The 12,047-nt window shown below is 32.6% G+C and overlaps 1 protein-coding gene across 7 annotated transcripts in view; it reads left to right on the top strand.

Annotated features, from left to right (window-relative positions):
- The window catches only part of CDC42BPA (CDC42 binding protein kinase alpha), a 154,519-nt gene that overhangs the window by 112,670 nt on the left and 29,802 nt on the right, over positions 1-12,047 (top strand). For 2 of the 7 annotated variants that reach the window (XM_039341746.1, XM_039341745.1), the window contains exons 22-24: positions 776-826; positions 4,358-4,396; positions 8,003-8,122. The exons of 1 other annotated variant lie outside the window; for it this stretch is intronic. In XM_039341746.1, the coding sequence (XP_039197680.1) occupies positions 776-826; positions 4,358-4,396; positions 8,003-8,122 (210 nt within the window). The remainder of the gene's footprint in view (positions 1-775; positions 827-4,357; positions 4,397-8,002; positions 8,123-12,047) is intronic. 4 more of the 7 variants (XM_039341747.1, XM_039341750.1, XM_039341748.1 and 1 more) reach the window with 4 other exon arrangements.

Genomic DNA, 12,047 nt, shown 5'->3' with positions numbered 1-12,047 from the left:
CTTCAAGAGGGAGGAAGATGATAATAGTAGGAAGGTAAAGCCTAAGGAAAAGTCACTTAGAAGCAAGAATTCACTGGAGAAGCAAGTTGACACTGATGTATTTCCAGTTAAATGTAGCTTATCTATCAATACATTTACTGCTTGGATATTGTTTGGATATTAAAACATGCTATCACAAAATCATGACAATAAATTTTACATTCCTATTACAGGTAATTCTCAATTTACAACTGGTCATTAAAGGATATTCAGAGTTATGATGGTCTTGGAACAGGTGCTTTACAACCTGTAAAGCATGTCACAGCCCCCATAATTATATGACTGCATTTGGGGCACTTGGCATCCACTTTGACTTTGTCACCAGTTTCTGGCAAAAACTGTGGTTCACTTAATGACTACAGTGATTCACTTAATGACCACTGCAAACAATCTCAAAAATATGGGTCCAGTCATATGACTGCTATGACTTACAACCAGATTTCCAATTCCAGTTGTGATTGTAAGCTGGGGACTACCTATAATGATTATTTTGTTACCTAGTAATTGTATGGCCCCTGGTTCTGATTTTAGCGTGAGTGAAAAAATATTCATTATTTGTGGGATATAATTAATTAACAAAACTATGCAGAAGTTATGCTAAACAAAATAATCTGTTAGTCATTTCCAGTTTTTCTTTATTTGATTTCTCAATAGTATGGTGATACGGTTGTTTTTGCAAAACAGACATTTTCATCTATCTATTTCTGTTTCTTTACTGCTGTATGCATTAAAATAGGATTCCTTTTCTTCTTCATCATCTTCTTCATTGATTGATTTTATGGATGACGTAAGTCTTTCATCTCCAAATCCACAAATTATTCAGTAATAAAACAGATTTGATTTGGCAAATTCAGATGGTGATGCAGTCATCTTAAATCATCAAGAGCATGAAATTCAGCAGAACAGTTCTGTGCTCCTGATGTGTCCGTGCTGTATAGTTTTCAGTATGAGTTTTCATGGCATGGGCTAAAGGTTTTTACATATGTGTCTTTTCATTTGCTAGTTGAAGGAACTAAGATGCAAGACATGACTTGTTTCAAGGTATCACTCACACTCATTCTGGCCTGTTATTGATATTGCTTGGTCAAAAGTATACCATTAAAAGTGGCTTCTACAATTCTGTTTTTAGTTTAGCTTGGGATGAGTGTGAATGTGTGTTTCATTCACATGCATGTCATTTTCTTAATGACAATTTTTTTCCTGGTCAGTTTAAACTCATATACCAGTGACAATTTTTTTATCAATTAAATGTGGAATTATTTTGTCAGTAGTATTGTAGATAAGTACAAAATGTAGTGCTGTAGTGCTCCTGTTTACAGAAACATTTTTCAATATGACTTTAGTTTCAGATTTACCCTCACTGTAAAGATGCTGGAGGATACTGTTCACCATTTTTGAGCTTGAATTAAAATGTCTGCATTGTGCAGAAAATATCACAGTGGTTTTATATTCAAAAAAATTAACAAATGTGCTATCACATTCTCAAAACAAAGGTCATATAATTCAGGTTTTCAGGAGACTGTAGAGTTCCTTAAGACAAGTTTCTGATGGAATTGACTGAATAATGATTAGGTTCTTTCATCCACATTAATGCTTCTGAAAACTTTTAATTCTAAAATAGGTTGATTTCAGTAGCTGGAAAATAGTATGCATCCTTAAGTAATAAATAGTTTTTAAGTTCTTTATATGAATAAATCAATGGCTTTGTGTAATAATAGTAATGCTAGCCTTCAGTTTGCAGTGATAGCTTACCACAAAGAAGCAATTTCTATGTATTCCAGATTTAAAATAGCTTTTGTGGTGTATAAATAAGGGTTTAAAAATTTATGAGCACATTTGTCAGTGTATTTGGATTACAAAACTGACATCATAACTTGCAAGCTTCTTTTTTCAAATAGTTCAGTATCTTTAATTGATAATAGGACTGGTTAATATATTTATTCTTAGTCATGTAGTCATGTTTATAAACTACTTTCATATAATATATCTAATGGTGATCTTTGTGAAATATTTAGTCTGAAATCTTGAAAGTGATCTAATGCCACTCAATGAATCACATTGCTGAATAAAAATTGAACTTGAGTCTCATTCCCACTTTAAACACTGCTTAGCCTGCTTATCAAAAGCAAAACAATACTGAACAAAAAAATAGGATACATTTTGTTTTTTATCATTAGTCTATGGGAATGTTAAATGTTTATATTAAATGGCCAGATTTTCTTGGAGAAAATTGTTGCCTTTCCTTCCAAACTTTTGGTCCAGTAATTGGAAGAAGTTCTGCACACTTAATACACCAGCCATCTTTCTTCCCTATTTAGGCAAGTAAAAGTGGCAGAAAGAAGCAGAAAGGATTTAAGGCCTACAAAAGATCCTTATACGGCCTTGAAATTTTTACTTAGCCTGTGGGCCTTGTGAAACATAGTAACAGATTATTGTCTTAATATTGTCTTATCTACATCATTAGAAGTCCCAACATGCCTAACAAATTTGAATACTGATACCTAACTTATCTTCTGTTTTTAAAATAATTTCTTCTAATATTAGATGATGTCTCATTCATTTCTGTAAGCTGAAAATAGTCTTGTCAAAATGAACTTTCTCAGTAGCTAAATTGAATCTAAGCAACTTGTTTCCCACAACTCAGTGTAGTTTATTATCTATGATTGTCCACAGAACAGAACTAAAGCTGACTAAATTTCCAAGTTTTACTGATCACTTGGACATTATTGAAGTCAAAATGATAAAAAGCTGTTATATAGCTTCAACCCTGCTCTAAAGGTTCTTTATTTGTTTACCATAGTCAGAGTTGAATGGCTGTTTAGGGCTTCCAGGTTTATTGAGGTTCATGGTTATGTTGGCTATAAAACTATATTTCCCAGCACCTGAATTGGCACGGAACTGGAAAGAACCTGATTCCTAATTTTGACAAACACCCAACACCTTTACAAAGTGGCTTTTTCGCACCCACCCACTCCAAAACTACAGTACTTCAGGCAAAGCAAAAGACATGTTATTAAGGGAGGGTGTCAAATCTTTATATAAGGTTCAGAAACAAATGATATATGCATTCAGTATATGTGATGCATTAGAAAGCAACAAATTAAACAATAAAATCCATTGATAAGATGTAAAAAAGGACTGTTCCCCTTAAAATAGGTCATTTTTCCTTCTTTCCCACCTGTTTTGTTTCTTCAATACTTGCAACACCTCAAGGACTTCAAAATACAGTCCTATTGTTTGATTGATGAAAGGACTAGTTTTTTCCACATCAAAGGAAATGGCTTTGGCTTAAAGAACATGTTTTTTTTTAAACTTCCAAAAGAGGCATGGATGCCATGCTAAAACGCTAATACGGGTAGTTCTCAACTTACAACCATTTATTTACTGACTGAAGTTACTGTTTACAAGCAGTCCTCATATTGACAACCATCGCAGTATCTCTACAGTCAGATGATCAAAATTTGGGCACTTGACAACCAGCATGTCATTGTTGCAGCATCCCAGAGTCAAATAATCACCACTTTGCAACCTGACCAGCCAGTTTCTGACAAGCAAAGTTAATAGGGAAAGCCCGATTCATTTAACGGCCATATGATTCATTTAATAATTGCATTAATCACTTAACAAACATTCTGGTCCCAAATGTAATTGTAAGTTGAGGACTACCTGTATCACCTTTATTAAAAGGCTAATAGAAAAAAATCTGTGTAACAGTTATATTATATTATATAAGCTCTGAAAGAACAGATAATAAATAAACATTGTTTCTTGCACTCATAATAAAACTTTAAGATCTGTGGGACTCGGAATGCATTTTTGCATTTACTATGTAACTTTTTTTTAAAAAAAAAGGTATAAAGTAATGTTAGCAAAGATAAGAAATTATAACTGAGATTATAGCAGACAAAAAAGAAAAAAATATTTTCTCCCATTACAGTCCTTAAAGAAGCTGCCATTTTCTTTTGAGAACTCTCCATTGGCAGCAATGAGTAGACATTCATCATGGAGTGCAGCAAGGAAAGTCTGCTGCAATGTCAAAACAATAATGATCAACCTATATTCCTGATAATATTTGCATTTTAAAAAATGCAGAAGAGCATTTAATAAGAAACTATTTAGTCTAAAATAGAATTTTGTTTAGACAAGTGAAGTTTTTAAAATGACGTTTCTTGTGTTTTGATGTTTCTTCTGATTTATGTTATCATGATACACAAATCCCTGTCTTTACAGTGAAAATGATATCAATTTCTGTACAGAAATGTGGATTGAAAGAATGTATCTTTCCCTTGTTAACAGTCTCCTCCTTTCTCTGTTAAAGCGCTCTCCCTCCTGTATTCCAGCCCACAAAGGCAGACGTGTAAGAGGATGTCTTGTTGTGTGTTGGCTTTTAGTTTTTCATATCACGGACATGGCTTTGCCTTCGTTCAGTGTAGACCATTTTCCTTGATATTTTTATGGCTTGCATATTTATCTTGCTGCTTGTCCTGTGCTACTGCTTTTCTTATATTTTCCTTCTGTTTAATAATGTTTATTAAGTGCAAAGCTTTGAGAATGTTTGTGTGGTTTTATTCTGTTTTATGCTCTTGGCTTTTAGGATGTCACAAAAACAAAGCAAAATTAGTATAAAATCCACCTATTTGTTAAGATAATGGGGAGCAATTTTTAAATAATATTTTTATAGATAATATTTTACAAATCAGATAAATATGTTTCATACACAATTACAATACTATGTTTCAATCTTAAACTAGAGTACAACGATTTAGCAAAACAGAATTCTGTTTCTAATGATCCTAATCCATGGATTCCTAATCCATGTCATCATCAAATTATGAGCAGGATTATCAATTCAATCAAGTTAGTTTGGTTGACGTTAAAAAGAATTCCAAAATCATGACAAGAACCCATTTGTTTAATGTGATTAGTATTATTCAGTCTGAGAACATTTTATAATAGTTGGTTTGGCAATTTATGCTTAGTCTAAATGTTCTCTCTCTTACACACACACACACACACACACACACACACACACACACACACACACAGAGAGAGAGAGAGAGAGAGAGAGAGAGAGAGAGAGAGAACAATCTGCAGATTATCTTCCAAGCATTCAGAGATGTGTCTATCTGTAAATACATGTATGTATTAGAGCTATGCAAAGTATTCTTGTTGCAAACCATGTTAATGCAAACAAAATACCGTCATAATATTGAAACAGCCACAAAAAATATTTTAGAAGGCTTGCACAGCTGCCTTGAAGGCTGTCTTTCCTCTCTCTGCTTATCTATGCATGCACAACCACTTCACCTTGGTGGTGGTCCTGTTTGGAATACTGGCTGTGCTTGCATGCAGTTAACATTCATTAAAGCAGTTGCACCAATCTCTCTAAAGGGCATGGTTGCTTTCATGTTTCAAAGAACATTGCTTTGCTTAGTCCATAAAGCTTTGTGATTCAACGTGGCAAACATACCTAATACTCCTGCCTCATATTTTTTCCCATCACAACCATCTCTTTCAAATACATGCTACAAGTTAGTTGCATACACAGTACACACAGATACCCTTGTGCTGTGTCCCATATTAAGCAAGCGCTTCCTATTCAATGTTCTCAGACTGAGTTATGCTCAATTATCTACATCGTGGAAGGATGGAATATGTGTTTCAGACTAGATCTTGGGAACAGACCTTCCCAAAACCCACCTTCACCAGTGCTAAGGATAGCAGTTTGCAATTCACTTAAATTACAAACACAAACTTTGTATTCTAGTCATTTCTATTTCCATTCTGGTTTGGAGTGTTTTTGGGGGGAGGGAAGAAATAAAAATAGTGAAAAGGGGGTGTTAAAACATCTACCTCTGGGTGTGTCTCATAATATTTTCCTACATTTCTTGTCTGATATAATACCTGGGACAGATGGAAAAGATTATTTCAATGCCTGTCTAATATTTGTTGGTCCCAAGTGAATTTTTCAATAAGTAAAAAAAGCAAAGTCCCTGATGTTCAGTAAGGTATAATTTTATATTTAATAATGGTGGAATCAAAGTATATAAAATAATTTCTGCTAATAATTGCTGCAGTGCTTGAAATAGTTTACATGCAAGTAACAAAGAATTATATTGATGATCATGTAGCATTGATTATAGTCTCTGCAGATTGAAATGGTATAAACATTTTATAAATATGTCAATTAAATAATGCTACATCTATATTTTAAAAGAAGTGCTGAGCTGTATTCTGAATTTCAGTTACTGTTTGCTTTATGTAAGCACTAGCAATAAATGAGAAATCAAGCAATAAATGAGAAATCAAGCATTATATTAAACAAAATAAAGGAACATAAATTGTTCATTCACTTGTTTTCTACTTATGATTTATTCAAGTGGCACATACACATATACATACAAATACACATACAAATGTACACAAAGATTTATATGTACGTGCATATAAGGAAGATTCTTAGATATGTTTTGTCTGCTTTTTTTGTGTTTTCAGAACAAATCATGCTCTAAAATTTTTGTTAAACTTAAAAAGTAACCTGCTTTCTACAACATGATTTGTATGAATCCTATTCAGTACAAAATAAAATGCATAGAATCCAAGTGACATAACTTGACTATTTTTTATTGAAACATAATTTTTGACTGACAATCCTAAATAATGACACTGAACTAGAGAAAAAAGAGAGATGTTAGCTAGCTGGAAATCAACAATTTAACTAAGCAAAGATCTTTCAAAAAGATTATTTTTTCTTAAAAGATATTTTAATTAAACCAAAACTACAGTGCTTTGGTAGTATAGGAAAATAATAAAAATATGTCCTGTACACCATTCTGTGTGTTTCTGTTAAAAGAAACAGAAAATTTCTGTCTATGATTACTTTACATACTGATAAAAAATAAATTTGAAAACATAGATTAAGATATCACTGTAATCTTTAGAAATTTATCCTTTATTAGAACAAACCTGATCAATGTTATTTTGTATTGATAAGTGTGGGCTAAGATCATTTTTTAAAACTATATTAAAATGATATATTTGCTAATTAATAAGTTTCATGATACTGTCATGTATTATGACTACTTATTAATAACCTTTCTATTATGTTTTAGCATGAGTTCTTTGAAATAGTTTGTAAACATGAAATTACAATTAATATAAAAAAGAAGCTTCTAAAATATTATTTCCAGATTACACAAGAATCAAAATCTATGGAGTCCTTGGTCCTCTCAAGCTTGGTTGCTTGCTTGCAGATGTTTCATTATTCCTCAATGAATCAAAATTTATCAAGCTTATTTGTTATAATTACTATATTAAAAAACACCAAAGGCCTACAAGTGTAGCCATAGCTTTAATTTTATGTAAATTGATTTCATTCTAAGTATAACTTGAGAAATAAATCTAAGGATAGATTGCATTAAGCTTTACATCAATGCAGTTTTAGAGGAATTGTCATTATGCTGATATTGATATCACAGGTATTCAAATTTCCAAACTATAGGTACCACCTTATATTGACCAAATATTTATATATAATAAAAGGTTGGGTAAACTAATAATTATTACTTCATTTTTTTTAAATGTAATTTGTCTGCATTTCTGTGTCACAGCAAGTGGAGGCATCTGCTCAACATAATATTTGGATGGTAGATCACCAGGAAATCTCAAGTTTGTAGAGTAGATTGCAGTGTGTGGAAAAATCTTGAAAAAGGGAATGGTAAATGATTCTGTATTGTTTTCCACAATCACTGTAAGTCAGGAGCCAAACTTTATTAAAGGAGACTCTACATTTATGTTATTTGCATTTCTATATTTTTGAAAACTGGTATTTATTGAATGTGGCTTCTTAATATTCTTCCCCTTTTTTTTCTTTTCCTTTCATTTTCCATTTCTTTCTTTCTTTCTTCCTTTCTTTTTTTTTTTTTTTTTTTTGCTTGTTTCTTTCCCTTGGTTGTTTCTCTAGATTGATTCTGTTGAAAATTTTACCTTATCTAATACACCTTCGCGGGATGAAGATATCAAGTATCATCTTCATTCAAGATCTAGGTCCCCTTCCACAGCTAGTGACATTGAACCAATCGAGGTACTCTATCTTAGAACATTTGTTTAAGAATTGTCCATCCCATACCTCAGTGTCAAAGTAACTGTGCAAGTGTACTGTGGAGTAAATTCAATTGAATTAAATGGGAATTATATTTATATCAACAAATAAATGCTATATATTCATAATATGGTAGCCATAACATCTTTTCCTGGTGATTTAACTCATCAGGATATTATTGGTCACATATTATTATTATTTATTTGTTATGGCCATACAGTCCAGCAGACTGGGTGAGTTACAAAAAAAAGAAAATTTCCCAAAATAGTTAAAAACATAAATACATACTGCCTGGACTAAATAATAATAATAACAACAAGAAACCAACAATAACAACATAATAACAAGAAGCTCATTAAGCTCAGGTCTGAGACCAGAACCCAGATCTTAAGAGTTTTCCAGAATGTCAGAAGAGAGCTTGCCATTTCTATCACTTTTAGTACATGAGTTACAATATTTTGTCCAGTCACTGCTTTAGAGCAAAGAAAACTTAAAAGCCATTGTTTTACTTTATAATTCTTTTTTCATTAGCATATGGAGAACAATCTGTGGCCATTATAGAGAGAGCAGAGAGAATTTACCCACTCTCACCTATTTCTGCCTATTTCTCACACTCCTTCATGTAGCTAGAAAAGTTAAAATTATAATGCCCAGAGATTATTAATTTTTCTGTAGTTTTTCTAGGATTTCATAATGATCATGGAAATCAAAAAGGGCATTCAGGTAAGTAGTTCAGATAACATGTAGAAAGTTAGTTGACTATGGGAATTAACCTGAGGATGAACTGATTTGGACATTTAACTAGATTTAGCTGTTCACATGACATCCTATTCCTCCAATGAGCCAATTAAGCATACTGGTAAATAGGCCTAAAGTCTTTACATAGCATACCTATTAAAAGATTATTTCCATGATTTTACTTTTTCAATTCAGTCAAGTAACATTAACATGCTGTGTTTTGGGAAGATTTATTTCTGTTTCATGTGGAAAACATGGCCAAAGATAGGAATAACAGTGTTTTGCTATTTGCTTTGCATCTGAATACCTATATTAATGGAATTCAGTGGCTCCTGAAAACACTTCTATGTCTGAGCACTAGTTCATATGAGAGAGTTATTTTACATACATAGGACTCAAACATGCTATATGTATGTGTACAGACAAACTCAAATTCAGTGACATACTTTAAATAGTATTGTACATACAGAAAAGTGAGATATAAAACAAATATATGTACACATGTAAAGTATCCCTTGGAGTATGAGAGCAAGATAAAACACATTCAAATACACATAGTTTCTAAATTGTTGTAGTTATATTGTCCATTATAGAAAGAAAATTGCCCATACAGAAAGCAAATACAGGAACAAAATAATAGTTATTGATACAATACATTGCTACTGTTACTTTCTTTCAGATATCACTTGCATCTAGAGTGAAGCAATATTTCTTTTATTATTCTTCAGCAAGCTGCTGATTCCATTATTTCTTTGCCAAGGAACTTAGCTTTGTAATGTTCCTTGTGCAATTCCTTTTGGGATTCGGGTGTCATCTTCTGTGTTGTAATAGAAGGCTGTCAGTCAGGCTCTATCAAGCCAAGATTTTAAATATATGCTAATGCAGGGTCCTCAACCCCCGATCTGTGGACCAACACTGGGCCACAGCATGCCAAAAACCAGGCCGCCCGAACAAGCAAAGCCCCATCAGTGGGATACAGGCAGTACATGAAACCACACCCCCTCCAGTCCACAGAAAAACCTGTCTCCACAGAACCGGTCCCTGGTGCTCAAAAGGTTGAGGACCTCTGTGCTAATGTCTTCACTGTGGAGCAAAGTTTTTTGTGAAACTGACAAAGGTTTCAAAAATAGTTTGTGATAGGGCATAGACTGTAGAATATATATCCGCAATTCCGAGAAAACAACTTATTTAGTTAGCCTGCTACAAATACCATGTAGTTGTCTTCTGATGGAGGATTGTTTGGTTACTTTTTGGATGGAAGCATTGATCTTCAGAATATTTCTTGGACTTTTCACGGAAACCCTAATTTCATAGTTCACATGTCACTTTAAATACTTTCTTTCTTGCATGTTTTGATGTTCAAATGTCACCTAAGTATTCAAAACTGGAATACTTCTTGTATCTTTATACTGCAATTATATGCATGATTGCTTTTACTTTAATATAAATCATTGTTTTTAAATTATTGTTTTACAATTGACAGGGTTTGCAGTGTTAAGCTATTTATGCTATAGTTCCTGAGGTTATTTTCCATTTATAGACATCTCCCATTTGTAAACCAGCCATACTATGTAGCTGGTTTCTTTCCTATTTATTTATTTTAGTAAATATTTTAAAAGAATAGAAGCAAAAAGCAAAAAAGTAAGAAAAATGAAAAAACCAAAAGGAAATAAATTTACATGCAAGATTAAATAAAAATGTCAAAGTAATCTAGATTAGTGCTGCATATTTAAGTCTTTAGAATATTATTTGTCAAGTCAATATTCAATACTTAAAAACAATATCCAGTGTAATCTGAATCATAAATTAAAAAATCATTTTGATTTATGATTTTACATAAGTTAGCCTGGTAACCACATGCTGTCACAATTACCTGTAAAATAGAAGAGCAGTTATAAAATAATGTAACTTTTTATCATGGCACATTAACATTGACCATGAGCTTGTCAAGCATATTTATTTTATGCATATATCACATTATATGTACTATATTATATTACATTTTAATATGATAATTACTTAAAACCTACATATTTTTTCATCATGATAGACAAAGCAGTTTATAACAACGATAGTGCTTCAGAAAAGTTTATGTTCCTTTGACAATATTTTTATTTAATAAAATAAAAATGAAGTGTTACCAGTGTATTACTGGCACATGCTACTGACCTATATCATTTTATTAAACTCCTTGGCTGCACTTATAAGAATATTTATCACACAGATCCGTCATATAAAAGCCTTTAGTTAATAACTGCCTGAACTTCTTATATACTAGATGTATGATTCAGTATTGGTACAGAGGTAATCAGCCAAACATCAGCTTAATGAAGACAGTTAAACTGAGTGTGTGTGTTAGATAATTAACAAAACTGCAAATGTTGGAAAAGTGCTTCACACTTCACAGTGAATATTGCTACAAATGAAACATTTCTTCTCGAGAAATAAAGCAGTTGTAATGGTTGGAATGGTCAGCATGACTGCCTGAAAAGCTTTTTTTTGGGTCTCTGCATGCATGTTGCATGGACAGCTGCGTTGCTTTGCTGGCAGCCCCAGGGCAAGTGCTGTTTGATTAACAAAACATTTTTATTACATGCACATCCAAAAGAATAACCCTCAGCGTCGCTGTTTGAATGTTTTATGCTATTTTTCTCCCCATAGAGATTCAGGTTGTAGTGGTGGTTAAGGTGCTGGCCTAGAAACCAGGAGACTGTGGGTTTTAATCCTGCCTTAGGCATGAAAAACCATTGGGTAACTTTCGGCCAGTCACTGACTCTCAGCCCAACACACCTCACAGGGTAGTTATTGTGGGGAAAATAGGAGGAGGAAGGAGTTTTTGTATGTTCTTCACATACAAAGTTGTACATTGAAAAGAAAATATATGAATAATATAATAATAATATTTGTTACTGATAGTTATGTATGTATGTGTCGATGAGTATTTGAAGCTTTTCCAGTAAACCAATTTCTTAAAATACATTTACTTTGATGCAGTCAGCTTAGTTATGTTAAAGGCTGTGAAGCATTTAAATATTTTGCAAGTGAGGAAAATCTGAACATGTTACCCAAAGTAAATGCTTTTTTAAAAAATATTGTATGCATATTTCAAATTCTTGTGTAATTTTTGCACCAGTTTGCTTATATCAACACCATTTAATAGTGGGGGTGT

Source organism: Crotalus tigris, unplaced genomic scaffold (assembly GCF_016545835.1).
Source record: "Crotalus tigris isolate CLP2741 ecotype Arizona unplaced genomic scaffold, ASM1654583v1 scf7180000017771.5222438, whole genome shotgun sequence".
In the NCBI taxonomy this organism is placed as follows: Eukaryota; Metazoa; Chordata; class Lepidosauria; order Squamata; family Viperidae; genus Crotalus; species Crotalus tigris.
The sequence above is the reverse complement of the archived record's forward strand: the minus strand, read 5'-3'. Positions and strand labels throughout refer to the sequence as shown.